The 17582-nt window shown below is 37.1% G+C and overlaps 4 protein-coding genes across 14 annotated transcripts in view; 2 read left to right on the top strand and 2 right to left on the bottom strand.

The window, feature by feature from the left end:
• Positions 1-1959: 1959 nt before the first annotated feature.
• Positions 1960-5184, bottom strand: LOC105197806 (ATP-dependent RNA helicase DDX51). The gene is made up of 6 exons (XM_011164357.3): positions 4580-5184; positions 3748-4460; positions 3430-3642; positions 3157-3367; positions 2585-3019; positions 1960-2401 (listed from the first exon to the last, which is right to left on the bottom strand). The coding sequence occupies exons 1-6, from the start codon at positions 4600-4602 to the stop codon at positions 2014-2016; spliced, it is 1983 nt and encodes a 660-aa protein (XP_011162659.1). The 5' UTR covers positions 4603-5184; the 3' UTR covers positions 1960-2013.
• Positions 5185-5904: 720 nt separating this feature from the next.
• LOC105197811 (methylosome subunit pICln) lies at positions 5905-8013 on the top strand. The gene is made up of 6 exons (XM_011164361.3): positions 5905-6154; positions 6680-6806; positions 6890-7035; positions 7191-7367; positions 7436-7525; positions 7718-8013. The coding sequence occupies exons 2-6, from the start codon at positions 6688-6690 to the stop codon at positions 7807-7809; spliced, it is 624 nt and encodes a 207-aa protein (XP_011162663.1). The 5' UTR covers positions 5905-6154; positions 6680-6687; the 3' UTR covers positions 7810-8013.
• On the bottom strand, positions 8010-12614 carry LOC105197809 (regulator of nonsense transcripts 2). Its single transcript, XM_011164360.3, has 2 exons — positions 12475-12614; positions 8010-12251 (listed from the first exon to the last, which is right to left on the bottom strand). Exon 2 carries the CDS (start codon positions 12239-12241, stop codon positions 8768-8770), a length of 3474 nt encoding a protein of 1157 aa, XP_011162662.1. The 5' UTR covers positions 12242-12251; positions 12475-12614; the 3' UTR covers positions 8010-8767.
• Positions 12577-17582, top strand: part of LOC105197815 — a 232580-nt gene continuing 227574 nt past the window's right edge. For 2 of the 11 annotated variants that reach the window (XR_003268332.2, XM_039454623.1), the window contains exons 1-3: positions 13911-14107; positions 14238-14308; positions 14957-15053. Coding sequence is in view for 8 of the 11 variants with exons in the window: in XM_039454623.1 (XP_039310557.1) it covers positions 14982-15053 (72 nt within the window). In the remaining 3 variants the exon portion in view is untranslated. Of the gene's footprint in view, positions 13036-13189; positions 13436-13908; positions 14108-14234; positions 14309-14359; positions 14797-14956; positions 15054-17582 lie in introns of those variants that run through there. The other 9 variants (XM_039454620.1, XM_039454621.1, XR_005575775.1 and 6 more) reach the window with 9 other exon arrangements.

The raw sequence follows: 17582 nt of genomic DNA, 5'->3' as shown, positions 1-17582 counted from the left end.
TTTTAAACATGTAATAAACTTTTTTTTTCATTATTCAAATAAAAATTTTAATATTCACAAAATAAGAAAAACAAGCTTGAAAATTAAATGATTATTTAAATATAATAAAAGAAATAAAATTAAATCTATTACTCTGAAATCAATACCCTGAATATTGCCTCCTCCTTCCACTTTTTTTTCTTATTACTGCCGCACGTATCTAATAATCTTCCTATTTACTGCTACGCATTTATTTACGTTTATATGATAGCCTAAGTTTAATACATAACACTCTTATAATTTTATTCTAATATTATTGAAAAAGCGGCAGTAATTGGGGCAGTTATTAAATATGAAATTAAATGTCGATGTATAAAAAAGGTTGCCGATCTTTATTCCATATATATTACAGCAGTCCGATTTGCTTATCATTAATGAATCTACGGGTGAATTTAGGGGAGTCGCGAAGGCCTAAGGCTACGAATATGTAAAATTCAAAATAAAGATGCCAAGTATGCCCATGTTAAACCGTTAAATATTTTGTATGGAGAAAGTGAATATTAGTCGCCAACATTTTCGTTTGAAATCCTTGGGAAAAACCGAAGGTCGATGTATTTCAACCAGCGCAATCCGTCTCCGATTTTCGTACAAAGTACAACACGATTGTTTGTAATTGTTAACGATGCGTTAATTAGATGGAAATCTAGCATTGTTTGAAAAGTAATTTAAGACAGCTTGTTTCGGAGAATCGAAGGATTTGAACGGTTAGTATCCAGAATATTTAATTCATCTCAACGCGACTGCGGTCGCGCAATACGAAATTACAGCAACAATCCCGACGGGCTTTGAACATGTCCGAAGTTTGAATTACAAGTTTAAGGGTGCCTGAACTTTGGAGTTGTGAAATTGAATATGTGTCATATGAAAATAATGCGACAGAGAAAACGCACAATTGTTTATACAAAAATCAAAATTCACCCATTATACAATGATATAGCGCAAAGTATCGCACAAAATGTAAAACGTCAAACACATGTATAAATGTATCGTGAGAAATGTTGCTTGCGATTAAATGTGAATCCGATTCGTTAATCAGAGCCGCATATTAAATAATTGCTTTTCACTTGATGTTCACTTTTTGATACTTTACAATCAGCATTGCCGTATAGATAAAGATAATTCCTTTAAAAAAATGTTCGATATCCATTTATCGACCTCTTTCTTTTTTTTAATTTAACGCTTTTCAAAAATAGATATCGTTTGACTTGCAATTTAATTTACCGATCTGTAATCGATGTTAATGATTATGCGCTGTGGCTATCTCTACAAGATTACAGAAAATCAAACCGTCATGAAATTTTTCAATGATTTACTTAAAAAATTGAGTTAAAGGAAACTGCAATCAAGCATCTTTGTAACACTGCATATTAAAAAAAAATTCAGTGCAATCAGTTCCGAGCAATGATGCCATACACAGCAATAATAGTAAATAACTTGTGTCTGCATCGTTATTCGTAAATACGTCGTTTTACCTTTTGTAAATTAAAACTGTGAATACAATGCCTTCGACCGAATAAAGAACAATGGGAGTAATAACTAGTATACAATTCGAATCGAAATACATCGCGACTACCCATAGAACGAATCATAGAGAATGAGCATGATGTACGATACTATTAACTTCAGACAATAAAATGTTATTATCGATGTTACCCTATTATCTGTATTTTTGATGTTTTTTTTACAGCACCTTTTACAGCATACAGATGAGTTTACACTAACTGATATTAAATAAGTGTCAATTTCATCGTTGTACAGGATTTATGAAATGTAACTGATAACTAATAGTGATTTCGACTGGGACGCTGATTGCACATTTCGATCAGGATGATTATCTGGGTTCTGAAATATGTAATCAGTCCGCCCCAACCGAAATCGTTATATAGGTATTATGCAAATAAGCTCATGTACATATTTATAAGCTCATGTACATATTTTTATTTCTTTTTTTTTTTATATGTTTTTTTTACAATATTATTTTACATTTTCATTCTGCTTGGTCACATTTGCCACGCGTCTACGCTTAGTGGCCTTCGTTCGTTCCAGGCTTTCGTTCTTTTCCTTCTCAAGAATTTCGATCAATTTCTGACGATGACTCTGATAATTTACCATCTTTGCAATGGCATGTAGATCCATTTGTTCAATATTGGGCACGGTTTTATGCGCAGCGCTTAACATTTGCTTGAATATACCGATTTGATTCGCTGTGAGTATGGACACTGCGGTACCCGGCTTTCCTGCCCGTCCGGTTCTACCAGCTCTATGTATATAGCCCTTGATATGTTTTGGGCAATCGTAAGACACGACTAACTGCACATCCAGAATGTCCAAGCCTCTAGCCAAAGCATCCGAGCTTATTAATCTAAAATTAATAATCAACATTAAATTATTAAAGCTAAACTATTTTTTTCTTACTTTAGATGCAAGATGCAATTTATCTTATTACTTTTTATCTTCCTACTAGAATTAGAATAAGAACCATTTTATTTCTAACAAGATAAATTTGTTTTCTGTAGATTTTACTTTGACAACATGCAAAACTTACACATGTATCTCGGCGTTTGCGAATTTGCCCAGGACACTTTCACGTTGCTTTGGCGCGAGCTGGGCGGATAATTCACCCACTGTGACATTCCGTTCTGATAAGAGTGACTGCATCAATAGCGCCAGTCTGTGCGCGGTTTGCCCGGAATTCGTGAAAACGAGAGTCTTAGGAATAATATCGTGTCTTGTCAACAATTGATACAGGGCAATTGGTTTGTAACTGGGAAGACATTCCACTGCAAGTTCCGTCAGTTCTGCTGGACTCGTATAACGTCCGACAAAGTCACCCGCAATTTTATCTAAATTTACATCCGTATCTTTATCAGTCACTACGGTTGTGAACAATCTTGGCTGGAAAAGGCCCAGTCGACTCAACTTCTCAGGATCTTGTGATAATGTTGCGCTAAATAATAGCTTTTGAGCTGGTATAATCTTGCTGTTTGAAAAATGATAAATTAAATTGAGTAATTTTTTGCACATATCAGATAATTGTCAAAATTTATAAAAATTATTTATTATAAGATATATTGTCCAATAATATATTCTGTTAAACAGTTTGTTGAAAAAAGTAACCTTGAGCGCATGCTATTAAGCGTCAAAATAGGAGCCCGAGAATGAGGTTCAGGTAAATATTGTAGCCATTCTGTTGCGCGGTCAGCTTCATCGATAACAAGAAATCTCAGGGAATCCAAGGAAAATCCAGGTGTCTTTAGTATGTGATCTAATAGACGACCAGGCGTCGTGATTACGATGTCCACCATAGATAAGTATTTCCCTCTTTCAGCTTTAAAAATTTTATTAAATTATGTATTTATCAATTTAATTTATTGGTCATCAAATACATACTTTTTTTAATTATACTGCTTTGCTCTTGCTCGAACGGAAATGCACCCGAGAGTAAGCTCACCTTCAGATTTGTGTGAGACGTATAGGCGATCATTACTTTATGAACTTGTGCAGCTAGTTCTTGCACTGGTAAGACGATCAAGCAGCGAATTTTCGGTACCAATCGTGTTTGCAATTCCTGTACGATTGGTAACACATAGGCCAGAGTCTTGCCTGTAAAATTACATAAAATTATTCAATATAAAATAACACTGAAAAATATATATTATAATCAACAATTATATTATGATAATTATTAATGTTATTGCAAATACTTACCACTGCCTGTAGGAGCAGATACACAAGTGTCTCTAGGCCACCATCCTAATTTCCTATCCATCTTGCATTTGTGTAACCATTTTATTATACTAGATTGGACTGGGAAAAATTTAACAATGCCATTGGTTTTTAAAGCTTCTACCAATTTAGCATCCAAAACTGATTCCAATTCTTCCAAAATAGGTCCACTATTTAAATCAGCAGATATAACTTCAGGATGTGCTAACCAATTTGGCAACATTCTTTTCACTTCAGGCAACTTTTTTCGAGGTACTGCACCTAATACTGTAAAATTGCTGTGTGAAGATATTTCTTTCTCTGTAGCATCTTTATTATCATTATTTTTCTCTACTACAGTCTTATCTTTTTCTTCTAAATCTATAATTTTGTCTGTTGTAGCAGAGCATTGTTCGTTCTCAGTATCTTTTTTATTCCTTTTCTTTTTTGTTGATAATTTGGTTGTTTCTACGGTTTGTTCAATAATCTTCTCGTGGCTAGCATTTTTGTCTTCAATATGCGAATCATCAGGTTTCTCTGTTTTAAGCAGCTTTTTCTTTTTCTTTTTCTTAGGTTCTCCCAAATCATTCCCATCTTCATTTAATATAGATTTATTACTTTCTGCAGCTCTTTGTCTCTTACGCTCTTCTATCTTCTTCAACAGATCGGATAAATAATTTGTTTCATTTTCCTCCTGCTTGCTTTCACCTTCGTATCTGTGTACAATACACATGCATACTTTACATTAAGCAAAATTAATGGATAATAATTCGCATACAAGATTACGTATCATTTATCATAGCACACAGCGTTTAACAAGATTTATGTTACCTACCTGTTAATAACAAATAAGCTCATCTTCTTTTTATGTATAAATATAATTCACACACAATATAAAATGAATAATAAAAAAAAAAACTTGCCGGCACTATATTTTACGCATCGTATGTTAATAATTTGATAACATCTAATAAATATTACTTAATTTAATATCTTCATAACTATTAAGTAATATCCAAGAGTATTAGCTTAGTTTTCAACAGTTTTCAATTCATTATGTTAAGTATAAAATCAATAATCGTGAGAACTTCAAGCAAGTGTAAAGGTAGCTCAGTCACACGTGAATTTTTTATAGGTTAGGGTACGTCACCATTATCGTATCGTGCTGCCCTCATATTTTCGTGGCAAATTAAGGAACTTTTTATTTCAGAGATGCTAAAGCAAATTACCGACATTTTTTTCATTTTAAGTGCTTTTATAGAATTGCAAATTTTTTACACAGTTAAAATATGTATATATTAACATTAAAAAAAATATATATATAAAAAATAAAAATTTTTGTTAGCATCAAACCCCTCAGTCCTTTGCTGGGAAAAATGTCGGTAAATTTACTTCGGGTTCCCGCAAAATGTAATTAATCAACGGCTTTCATCGATCGGCTTGGCAATTTTGTATCAAAAGTCTCGTTATCGAATCGTAGACTGACGGCAGGGACAAAAGTGCATTCGAAAGTGCGATTTCAAAAAAGGAGATAGCTCACTTATTGCGCGCGAAAATGCGGATCGTCGGGCAGATTTATGGACAATCATGCCTCTTCCGCGCGACAATCTCTGTCACCGCCGTTCCGTAACGACGCTGCAAAGTTAAATAAACGATCGCTCCTCCCCACATTCCGCGTCGACGTGACTCCGCCGCGCGTGCGACGGCGCATCAATAATAGCAGCGCGGATTCGCGTTACGCCCGAGTACGCCCGGTTACGCCTAAGTACGTTGCGTTTCAGTACCGAGAAGTATGCGAAGTTGTATTAGCAGATATTGCACATGAGTAAAGTTATATAAAATATAAAACAAGACGTAAGGCGATTGTTAAAATTACTACGTCATATTTTTGCTCGCAATACAATAAAATAAACTTTTCAATATCTACCCTTTATCTGCTGACAAAAGAGACGAGGAGAGAAACAGGGGCTGCAACTGTTTCTACTGCTCTTCGGCGAGCAAGTATCTTGCTTTGTTTCATAGAACGCGTACACTGCAAGTATTGAAATAAAATGCAGTGCCGTAAAATTGTTATGATACGCGACATTGCGATGATAAAACTTGATTTTTACTCGCAGCTAGACGACCCGATGCCCTCTTCGGCGTAGGCAATAGGCGACCAGTCGACCAACGGAGATTCGCGCTGCGGCGCATGTCACGACGTCGCGTTGCACGCAGGCAGGCAATTTCGGACTTTAGACAACTTCAGACGGGTTTGTGACAGCCGCGTTCGTGTGGCTGACGACGGTGACGAAGTGCGAGTATCCGAGGATACGTTTCCGCGTGCGTCGCGTGGGACATCACCTTACTGCTGGACATCCGCGTTCGGTTCGTCTTGCAGGCAACTGTTTCGTCGGGGTAAACGAGAGCGGTGAGTTTCCCTGTGTTTCGCTTGGTTTGGTTAGAAAGCACCGGACGGCGCGACGCACCGGTGTTTACGAGTCGTAGTCTTCGGAGGTTGAAGGGGGGAGGGTGGAGATCCGCGTCTATAGCTTTCACGCACGTTCGCTGTGCTCCTTCGTGAAACGTCTACGCGCGAAGCGGCACGTCGCGGGTGATTTCCTATGGTTTTGCATCGGACCATGTCATTTCAAGTATATCGGCGATACTTGTATGTTTACTCGTGTTGTCCTACGTGATGTCTACGTAGACGTGCGACGCAAACATAGGGTCGATGTTTTATGCCGTACGACACATTTTTCAAATGTATTGCCTATAAAATAAAATTCTTCGGTGGAAATGCCAGACTAACGACACTTGTAATTGCTGGTTTTGATGGATCCTTGCTGCATCGTCGTTGCAACAACGATCCACGCTCATAAACATCGTAAACATCAATTTCCAGCATTGATTAATTACATTTGTGTTTCTATCAAAATGTTGTTTATGTTTTCAGATTGAAACATGGTGGTGCTTAGCAGTTTCCTGCCACCGCAGGAAGGGATTCGCCACGAGGAGCCAAATACTACAGTATATATCAATGATAGAGAAGTAGGAAAGGGCACTTTCTATATTACAGAGAGGTAACAAATCTATTCCAGTGTTGTTCCAAATACTTTAAAGATATGATATTTTGTATGTTTTAATTGTGCACTTTTATTCGCAGCGTACTCTCCTGGGTGGATAGTGACACGCAACAGGGATTTTCACTTGAATATCCTCATATTTCATTACATGCTGTTTCACGAGACGAGCAAGTCCATCCGAGACAATGTTTATACGTTATGGTTGATGCCAAAGTAGATCTACCAGGTATATTATTTGGAATACAAATCATATTAACTGATAAAAATAATTTAATTTTGATAAGATTTCTCAATATTACTTTGCACATTCTAATTCATGTTGTTATAATTCAAAGATTTGTTTGACAAGTTTAATGTATTTGTATAATTTTATTTGTGCAGATATGCCATTACCACTATCATCTGAAAATAGTTCAGAAAATGAGGACGACGATGCAGATGCTCCAGTGACGGAAATGCAATTTGCACCAGATAATACAAATAATTTAGAATTAATGTTTCAAGCAATGAACGCATGCCAAGCGCTTCATCCTGACCCACAGGATAGTTTTTCAGACGGTAAATAAATAAGATAATGATAATTTTATTTTTATTTAACTGCAATGATTAAAAATTTTTGTAATTAGAGGATATCTACGAAGACGCCGAAGAAGATTACGAGGGTGAATATGATGAAGAGGTGGGCGCTGGAGATGCGCCTTGTATCTTACCGACAGGTAATTTGTATTCTTATTTTTATTCAAGTTTAATCTTTTTTAGATTAAATAAAAATGCTTGAAGAATTATATATTTAATATTATATGGTTTTTTCAGTTCGCAATAATATTAAAAAAAAAGTTATATAAATTTTTAATGAATTAAATGTTAATGCTTCGAACGATAGATTTTTAGTTTTTCATTATTAACAGAGCAAATGGGGACCACTCACACAGGAGCAGATGGAGAAGAAGCTATGGACATCGAAGCGGGTCAATTTGAAGATGCGGAAGAAGATCCGTAAGCGGCATTAGGTGCAAATGTGCATTTAGTGTTAATTTACATGTTTATCAATTTCATATATGTACTTCGGTAGATATACGTGACGTCGTTATTGCAAAACTTGCTACGGAGCCGTATCAAACGTTAAAGCACCTAAAACATTTATTTATATTCATTTTGTACATGGCGATAATTTCCTAGATAAAAATAAATAATTGTACATCAATATTGAGTTTTCTTTATTTTTTTTGCTCTTTCAATAGAAAGTTTGATACAGCCTGCAAATTTCACTTCACGATCTGCAGAAGAGAACATTTTATTTTTCAAATAAGGTATATGGAGTTAAAAATATTATGACTAAGTATATAAATTGATCATATATTCTATCACAACATAGCTTTCGTTGAAAGTCATAAAATAACGATTGACTATAAGTCTGTGTAAAAATGTCTAGTAACAACATTTCACGACACACAAAAGTTTTATCATGTATATGATAAATGATATATATATATATCAATGTATACCTAGTTATATTAAAAGTGCATTTATATGATACAGTAAACCCTGCGCATAATCAAAAATCGGCAGTGCATTGTAATAGTCCATATTAATTCTTTTTTTTATGTGTTTTGGCCGAAAATAAATTTTATGTATTCGTAATATATATAAAGAAGTTAGTTATTCTAACTTCTTTAAAATGAGGGTTTATTGCATCAATCTTACAACTCACTCGTTTAAATGCACTAACTTACGTGATCTGTACATATAATACATTTGTCCAAATTCAGATGCGTGCGATACACATCATAATGTTCATCTTCGAAGAGAGTCTGAGACATAATAAAAAGCGAAAAAACTAACTACAGTTAGTTAGTCATATAATTGATGAGTTTGAAGCGTGAAGTTTCATTTCACGGATGCGTCATCAACTTCCCAAAGAAGTATAACTGTTCGCCTTGAAAAGTTATTAATCGTATTTATCGGATTTTTTTCGGTCCAAAAATGAGATCTGCATCGGGTGCTCCTTTAGGATGATTATACTTTTGCCGCCGTTCCCTATTCAGGTTTACCGTGACCGGTCTCGTGCTCTGATTCATAGTTTCTTGATAATCCTCCTCCTCTTGCCTTTCAGTAATGTTTAAGGTCAGTCTTTTTACACGCTCTTTCTCCTCTTTCTGTTCCTGTTCGCGATTCCTGAGATTCATAGCTAACTCGGATGATACAGGGACCGCAAGATTTTTGTACTGTTGTTTGTTGCCCTTCCTCAGCATCAGTATAAAATCTACTGTGCTATTGTCGGTTGGCCTTTCCTGCAGTTGCTCGTATGTCTTCTTTGTGCTTTTCACATGCAGTGGCACGGAGATGTCCACTTGTTGTGGCTTGACCGAATCTCGCATACGGTCCTGTATGTTGTCCGAGACCATTTTATCCAACGCCGACAGGAAATCGTCGTCCTCCGGACAGCTCACGCGCCGTGGTCCAGCCGGTAAAGCTGCGTTAAGTTCCTCCGTCACATCCACGATCACACCTTCGGTGCCACCGTCCGCTGACAAACTTTGAGATCGATCACCCTGAGTATTTTCTTGAGTACCCATAGCATCGTCCCGTTCTGCATCGGCTGTCCATTCCTCTTCCGACTGCGCCTCTGAGCAATCTTCAGACTCTTCGAAATGTAGCTCGGCCATACCCTTGGCGTCCCCGCTACCATTTCCGGTCATCGCTGTCTCTTCATCAGCTTCCAGAATAACGCCCATGTCGTTCTCGCCTTCCGCCGTGGTATCGTCAACGGGAGGATTACCCAAGGTCGGATAGAGAGTGTTGCGCAACTCTTCTACAGCACATTGCGCCTCTTTGTAGCTCTGGAACAATTGCATTTTGGGTCGTAGCATCGTCAATGTGTCACGATACATGTAATCTATTCCAACGGGGAACGGATTTTCGGATGTCCAGACTGGGTCCGTGTACTTGAACCAGAAGTAATTCTGGAAGAAAACAAGAAAATAGTCGAGTTTTTTCTTGCTGGATCCGCCGCTGAAGTACTGGCCGCAAGTCTCCAATAATGTGCACACTAGACGAATGCGAAAGAGATGGTCAGGCGGATCAAGCATGCTAGGCATGGAGTGATCCACGCTGACACCGAAGGTGATAAGCAAATATAGAGTGCGGAAAATGTCGCCACTCTCTACCATTCGGTAGTTGTACAATTCGCCCAAGTACTTAACCATGGCAATGCGTCGTTGATTGAATTTGGGAAGGTTGATTTCCATGCATAGTCGTATGTCTTCGAGCACACCATCGACCACCTGCGGTCCGATAGTCTCGTAATGGGCTACCAAGCCGGCCAACAGACTTCCAACGCATCGAATATTGGGATACTTAACATTGTAGGCGGCAGTGAGACATTTTATAGCGTAAGACGATACGCTCTCGTCCTCCCAATCAAGTTTACGCATCCACTTGAGCACCTTGTCAGTATTCGTCTTGGAGAGGTCCTGATACAGTAGTTTCCTAATAAATTCATGTACAGGTGGTCTGTCTTTTTTTGTGACGCCACCAGTCGATTCGGGTGGGTTTACGAAGTAATACGCGTTCTCGATAATCGTCACGTAGCGCGAATCGAGCGCGGTAACTGCTTTTTTGCGCATCATCTGCTCCAAATAGACCTTGGTTCTTTGATGAGAATCCGGCGAACAGAAGAGATATCGACCGCAGATCTCCAATAAATTGCAAGCCATTTCAATATGATGATGCGTAAAGTCGTGCAGTAAAACCTTCAGGCAGTACAATGCCTCTATTTTTGAGTAGAGTTTAAACTTGACGAGCTCGCCAATGTAGCGGACCACTTTGATCTTCGACTCGATATTGATCTGATCCTTCTTGCGCACGTGATACTTAAAGTCCTGCTTCAGCATCTGACACAGATCATTGCCAATCTCAGGCATTACTGGATAAAGAATGGCTGCTAAGCGAGAGTAGAAAGGTAGCAGATCCTGACGGATTCTAGAAACGCCAAAAAGAGCTTTTACCAGTTTTTTCTTGTTGTGTTTCGTGTTAAGATTCATTAGAAAATTCACCGCGGCGTTGTCAATCATCTCACGATTCACGCAATTCGGCAGATGTGTCAGAAAAGCGTCCAATAGTATCTTGTTGCTCGTGTTGGATATTTGTGGTTCCTCCACCTCCACCTCGGGTGGTTCCTCGATTTTTTCAGTCTCCTCCAACTCGTCGAATACAATTTCCTCATCGAGAGCGTCTTCCGTTATTGCTGTGTCCGTCTTCGGGGTATCTTTCGGAGTTTCCTTCAAATACGAGCCCGGTAGGAAGACAGTCAGATCCGGTAACACTTCGTAGAAACGTCTTGTCTCTTCATCACCCCACATATCCTCTAGCATAGCATTATCTTCTCCCTCGTTGATCATCTTCAGTGTTTCTTCTGTTTCCGTCTTTATTTCGTTGTCTACCGGAAGCTCGGGCATCGGTTCGTCTAGTGTATCGGAGAAGCTTTGCACGCTGGTTAATAGACGCTCATAAGAAACCTGTAGAGCTTCCAGCTTTTCCTTTCGTTCTGAGCTCAGTTCTCCTCTAGTCTGCAGTATTTTGCGATTTTGCTTCTCGAAAGCCTGCAGCTCCTTGTGCTCCTTTAGCATATGCTTGCACAGAGAATTGTAATAGTCACGCAGTAACAACTTAACGTTCTGCTGCTTGTCTGGTGTTAACAGTTTACTCTTTGGAATTGTAACGTTTAATTTCTCAGACAGTTCTCGCACCTTTTTAGGTACAAGACCGGCGTAATCCTCGCCGCAATGTCGGCAAAAACTCAATATTATGCTAGCATTATTATGCTCCTCCTTGTCCATATTGATCAATACAGTCAATACTGAGCCAAGCAACGGTAAGCCCTGCTTGTGCGTAAATATTCCAGCATTTACCAACTCTGCATAAAATCTCAAATCTACTCTCAACTTACTGGGATTTGCAATCTTATCGCCAATCTTAAACGACAGTATCCTCTGCCAATTTTCAAAGAAATGAGTGGAAAATTCAGCGTATGTCTGATGGAGAAAGCTACACACTCTAATAGCAGGCGCAACGTCAGTCATTTTAATTTTAGCGTCTACTAGAGCAGTCGCAACTTCGCTTACGTATTTGGTTAGGTTTAAAGTCGCCATGTCTTTCAAAACTGTGTCAAGCTGGGTCATGCTGAAGTTTTTCAGTTTCTTGACAAACGTAGTGTTCCTCTTGAGGCTCGAGTCGAGTTTACTAAATGATGCTTCTGGAGGTCTTGTGGGATTCAGATTGGCTGCGCGAATCTCCTCCTTCGTCGCGAGTCTCTGTTCCGTTTCTCGCACGTACTCAGTCAAGAACTGCCGGTCCTCCTCCGAGACGACGTCTGGTTCTTCAGTGGCGGTCTCTTTCTCAGCCGGTGTCGCTTCGTTTGCGTTTTCAGACATCGTGAAGATTCTACAATGTAAAAAAAGATCGTATCGCTTGCGTTTTCTCTTGAAAAATAAAAGGTTCAAAGTTAAAGTGCGATTAAAAATTCACAAAAGAAATCGCGTATCGCGACAATGGAGCAGTCTAGTGTTACCTCTGAGATAATCTAATGTCTCGATTGAGCAAACACGAGGGTTATCGTTCTTACATGTAGATGCAAATTATCATAAACCTTAACTTAAGCACCTACTTGAGGAAATCGCTTGACCGAGTGATACCACTTGTTTACTATCGCGTCCAAGAGGTATCTCTTCAAGGTTATGTTATGGCAGACGACAGTTCATCCATACCCCATTTGCTTTGCGGAGCACGGACTGAAGCCAAATGACGTCCTCGCCACTCCTGCGCACACGTGGTTCTAAGTGTGGTGCGTTCTATTTGGCGAAACACCGAGATAAACATTTAAACGAACAGACTCAAATATCCATGGCCGCAGGACGGTGCTACACTTTACTGCACTTCGCTGCATCTTCGACTGTTTCGATTCTTCGAAAATCAATATCGAATGATCGAATCTTCCATTACGGAATCAACCGCAATCGACTGCGGACTGCGGAATTGCGTTTCGCTCGCTACGTATTTTTTCACGATTTTTCTAAACATTTAAACGCCGATCTTGCGTCCAAGAAATCGTGTTTCGAATCATTTATCGTGCTGAGCATCATGCGCTGCACTGATAATTTCAATATCGATGATATTGCACCCAATTGCACCGTCTTCTTTAGGACTGGCATTCATTTTTCTCTGTTTGGTAAAAGTAACATTTGACTTATAAAGCAATGCAATCCGATCGTATTTTATTTTGATTTAAAACTTCTTAAAGAACGAATGAAGAATTCAATGAAACAAAATAAAAAAAAAATATTTTTTTAACATAACTTAATTCGTTTTCTTTTTTATTTCAGATCGCTTAACCAAAGAAACCTAAGAATTGCTTCATATTTCGTGCCGTTATTTTCTCTTCGAAGCGCAGTAAAAGTGATTTTGCACGAATCTTTGACTATGTACGTCGTCTAGAGTGCCAAAAACGAAAGGTTATGCGTTCGTGCCAAGTGTGAATCGAGACGAATCGTCGTGAAGAGGATCTTGGTTCTCGAATGTTCGAGAGTTGCTACCGAGACGGAACTGGACAAAGCGACCAGTGGCGAACGGTGAGTCAATTCGTTATTTGTATCTATTGTTTATTTGTCCCCATAGGTCGCAGTATTCGCGCCTTGTTCTGATTGCGCTTGCATAAATCGCGACAAAACGACTACTCGTCAGTGAATCGCGCGAAAACCATTAGGTTAGAAAAAATTTTAAGTTTGTGTACGCGCGCTCGGTGCTTTTTTCGCCAGGTGTGCCAATAGTCACGGGTGCACATTGGCATTTAGTGTATGTCTATCACAGAACATATATGATATCCACATTGTCAAGGTGGTGTCGTATCCTTTGATTATATATATAATAGTCAAAAGCACGAAAACGTCGTAAATCGTCCGTCTGTAATTCATATGCCTATTCCTATTATTTTATGCTTGGATCATTCAGCTATTCATGCATGTCGGTAAATTTGCAAACCATATATGATATCGCATGAGTTTGAATAGCGATAGAAGAGAACAGTGTCGCGAGATGTCGCCAGCCACCGCGAAAATATGCCGCGCAAAAGGCGTTATTTATATTCGAACGCAAGGCATATATGTTGTTGTCGAAAGAACGTTTCGAAGGATGCACCGGCTTTTTGCGTTGTATTTCATTAATCGCGGTCGCGATAGTTAACGTGTCACCAGTAGAATGCGTGGATTTTCGTGTTTTACGTTTATGACTTTCGCAGGAAAAAGGTAAGTATGTCGTATCGACGAGAGAATTTGTCAGCTAGGCAAATCTAGTTCCTCCTTAACCTTTTGTTTATGTTAAGTAAAATTATTTAAAAAGTTTAATAAAAAGTTTAAGACAAATATTTTTTAGCAGCGTTCAGGACGAGGTACGAAGGATGAAGGATGAAATCAGGTTGGCACGTTTGTTGGGTGCAGCTTAAATTAGTGAGTAATATTTTACAATTTACATAATTCTTCTCTAAGTTTCTTGTTTCCAATGTGGGATTCTTTACGGCATTTTTAATTACTGTGAAATAATTTGTTTTGCCGATTTGTCGACGTCGAGAATTATGATTTGTTATGATTGGTTATTATGGGTGAATACCATATGCCTATTATTTTATGCTTGCAATTAGATCATCCAGCTATTCATGCATGTCGGTAAATTCGCATAATCATATACGATATCGCGCGAGTTTGGGCAGCGATAGAAGGGAACAGTACCGCGAGATGTCACTAGCCGCCGCGAAGATAGCCGCGCTAAAGGCGCCATTTGTATTCGAACGCAACGCGTATATTGTCGAAAAAACGTTTCGAAGGCTGCACCGGATTTTCGTGTCGTGTTTCATTAATCGCGGTCGTGATAATTAACGTATTACCAGCAGAAGGCGAGGATTTTCGTATTCTACGTTTCTAACTTTCACAGGAAAAAGGTAAGTGTGCCGTATCGACGAGAGAATTCGTCGTCTAGACAAATTTAGTTTCTTCTTAACCTTTTGTTTGTGTTAAGTTAAATCTTGCTGCGCGTTCTGGCACGACAATACCGCGTATCTTGATTATTTAAGAAATTGAATATGGGCAAATATTTTTCAGCAACAAAAGCGCATCAGGACGAGAGATGAAGGACGAAGGACGAAGGACGAAGGACGAAGGACGAAATCAGGCTGGCACGTTCGTCGGGCGCAGCTTGGTGAGTAATACTTTACATAATTTTTCTGTAAGCTTTCTGTTTCCCATATAGGATTCTTTACGGCGTCTTCAATTGCTGTGAAATAATTTGCCCATCTGCCGACGTCGAGAATTATGGTCTGTTAGGGTTGGTTATTATGCGTGAATACTATTATCCTATATATATTGAACCTTATGTATTTACTTCTTTTCATGAGTTTTCATGGCAAGGGGAAGGAACGCATGAATTCAAACGCGTATGATGCCGTAAAGGCGTCTGATATATACGGTGTCTTCGCTCGAACGCATTCTTTGTTACACCTACGTTTACCACGAACAAGTTATACAACTCCCGTGAAAAAATTGATGTGTAATTAATGTCGTGATTTTTGAGAATTTTGGGGGAAGGAAGGTTCTAAAAAAGTTTTTAATTTATAGAAAAATTTAAAATTCTTAAAAGTAAATTGACCGAGAATAATTAAATAATTTTGTTGCGCAAACGATTATCTTCTATAATTTACTCGAAATTGTTATGTATATAAATTTATACTCAATATATTTTTTTAAAAAAGTAAAAAGGTATTAAAAGAATAGATACGAATTTTTTCGCGTTCAGTAAAAAACTACTGTACAAATCGTGAACTTTATTTTCTCGCTGCCGGAGTGTAAAACAACATTCCAGGTGACTACTTCCGGATTAAAGAATATATAAAATTTTAATACATTTACACATATATATACTCAATTCAGAATTTGCAAATGCCAAGGTTTTTAAATTTATGAATACCACTATTCAAATATTTCAAGATATAATTAATGCTCTGCGTACATAGAGGAATATTAGATATTGGGAATAGGAAATTAGATTACAATTTTTTAATTAGAATCAGTTTTCTTAATAAACACTAGATAAATAATAAAATATTTTGTATAACACATTTATATGTTAAATTTTATTCATATCTATTGTGTATTATGTTTAATATTCATCGAAAAAATTGGTTAAAAAATTTTAATTCTTCTTTCTAATATCTAATTTTTAATTTCTAATATCTAATCTTCATTATGCAAGGTTTAACTCTAACAAGATTATCTATAAGGTTTGATTATTTGAGAATCTGAAAGTACAATACGATAAAATTGTAATAATAGAATAATAGAATAATTAAAAAAAAAATTTAACGTTTACAAAGGCACAGATTCGTGAGAGAGAACACGAGGAATCAGAATTAGAACACCTGGTATAATCGCGCTGCCACAAAGAGTTCATAAAAGCTTAGTCTGATGCGTTTTTTGTGTGGTAGCGAAGTAGAGACACTTTAAAACTGCGACGCACTTATGTTCTCGTGAGTGTAATAATGCGCTGTTAACCACAAGGTTGTATTAAACACTTGAAAGAAAGCTTTTATGCACTTAGACTTCAAATAATGTGACGAGCGCCATTCGGTGGCGGTCATTTGCGATTATTTCTTCAAAAAATCAATGCCGATGCATTTATTACTACGGTTGAAGCTAATCGTATCAGGATTTACATCTCGAATAGCTTATTTTTTAAAAAGTTTGTTTTATAATTGTTGCGAAATGTTTTATAAAATGTAGAGAAATTTATACACAAGATTTTTTAAATGCCTTGCAAAGTTTGAAAAGAAAGTTAAAATTTCTTCTTTGAAAAATTTATTTATTTGATCTAAAAAATATAGTTACATTATTGTTCTAAATGTTAGTTTATTAATTAATAGAATTAAAATATAATAACATTTTTAATTCTTTAAGAGTTAGATAGAATATCATAATATCATTGTACACTGTTAAAAATCGGTAGTAGAATTTAATGTAATGTAACGGAAGCAAATTTCAAGTAAGTACATTGAAAATATTTAAAATAGTCAAAAGTGCTTAAATTTCACGGACATAAATTTAATAGTTATTTTACAAAAAAAAAAAACATTAAATTTAATTTAAAAATTTATTGAGTTTCATGATATTTTTAACAGTGTAGATAAAAAGTTACATATAGGTCAAAAATTACGTAAATAGGTCGATGGGGTGCTGACGATATCTAAAAGAAATATTATTATTGTTATATTTTTTATTATATATCTTTCTAGTTTTTTATTAGTATATTGTTACATTAAAATTTACATTAGTTAAGTTTAAGTTTAAGAGATAAAGGAATGTAAAAAGAGTGAACTTTAATACGTGTGGACAATACTTTTTAGTTTTCTTTTCCACAACAAGATTTATAATTTTGCATTTTATCATTACTACGGCCACCCCACCTACCTACCTACTTAAAGATTAAGCAAATGGAAAAGATTTTAACAGCTGTCTATTTTTAAATTCTAACAATTTATTCAATATTAAATATATAAAGAATTTTATAACGCTTTAGATTAAAAATATTGCGCGACTTGCAAATGCACTTGACGTTCTTATAGAATTTTCTAGTATTCAAATTATCACAATTCGTTCATTCAATTTCGTAGACTTCAGCGTGAATGTTTATCGAAGGAAGGGACGTGATAGTACGACGCTCACGCGCGCAGATCGT

This window comes from Solenopsis invicta, chromosome 10 (genome assembly GCF_016802725.1).
Source record: "Solenopsis invicta isolate M01_SB chromosome 10, UNIL_Sinv_3.0, whole genome shotgun sequence".
Lineage (NCBI taxonomy): Eukaryota > Metazoa > Arthropoda > Insecta > Hymenoptera > Formicidae > Solenopsis > Solenopsis invicta.
This window is presented reverse-complemented; position numbering and strand designations above follow the sequence as displayed.

Excerpts from the sequence above, each read along its gene's own strand:
- LOC105197809 (XM_011164360.3), bottom strand. The coding sequence starts at position 12,241 with ATGTCTGAAAACGCAAACGAAGCGACACCGGCTGAGAAAGAGACCGCC.
- LOC105197811 (XM_011164361.3), top strand. The coding sequence starts at position 6,688 with ATGGTGGTGCTTAGCAGTTTCCTGCCACCGCAGGAAGGGATTCGCCAC. Across the intron at positions 7,368-7,435 it reads ACAGGATAGTTTTTCAGACG|AGGATATCTACGAAGACGCC; the intron begins GTAAATAAATAA and ends TTTTGTAATTAG. Across the intron at positions 7,526-7,717 it reads GCCTTGTATCTTACCGACAG|AGCAAATGGGGACCACTCAC; the intron begins GTAATTTGTATT and ends CATTATTAACAG.
- LOC105197806 (XM_011164357.3), bottom strand. The coding sequence starts at position 4,602 with ATGAGCTTATTTGTTATTAACAG. Across the intron at positions 3,368-3,429 it reads AAGCAGTATAATTAAAAAAA|CTGAAAGAGGGAAATACTTA; the intron begins GTATGTATTTGA and ends AAATTTTTAAAG. Across the intron at positions 2,402-2,584 it reads GCAAACGCCGAGATACATGT|ATTAATAAGCTCGGATGCTT; the intron begins GTAAGTTTTGCA and ends TATTAATTTTAG.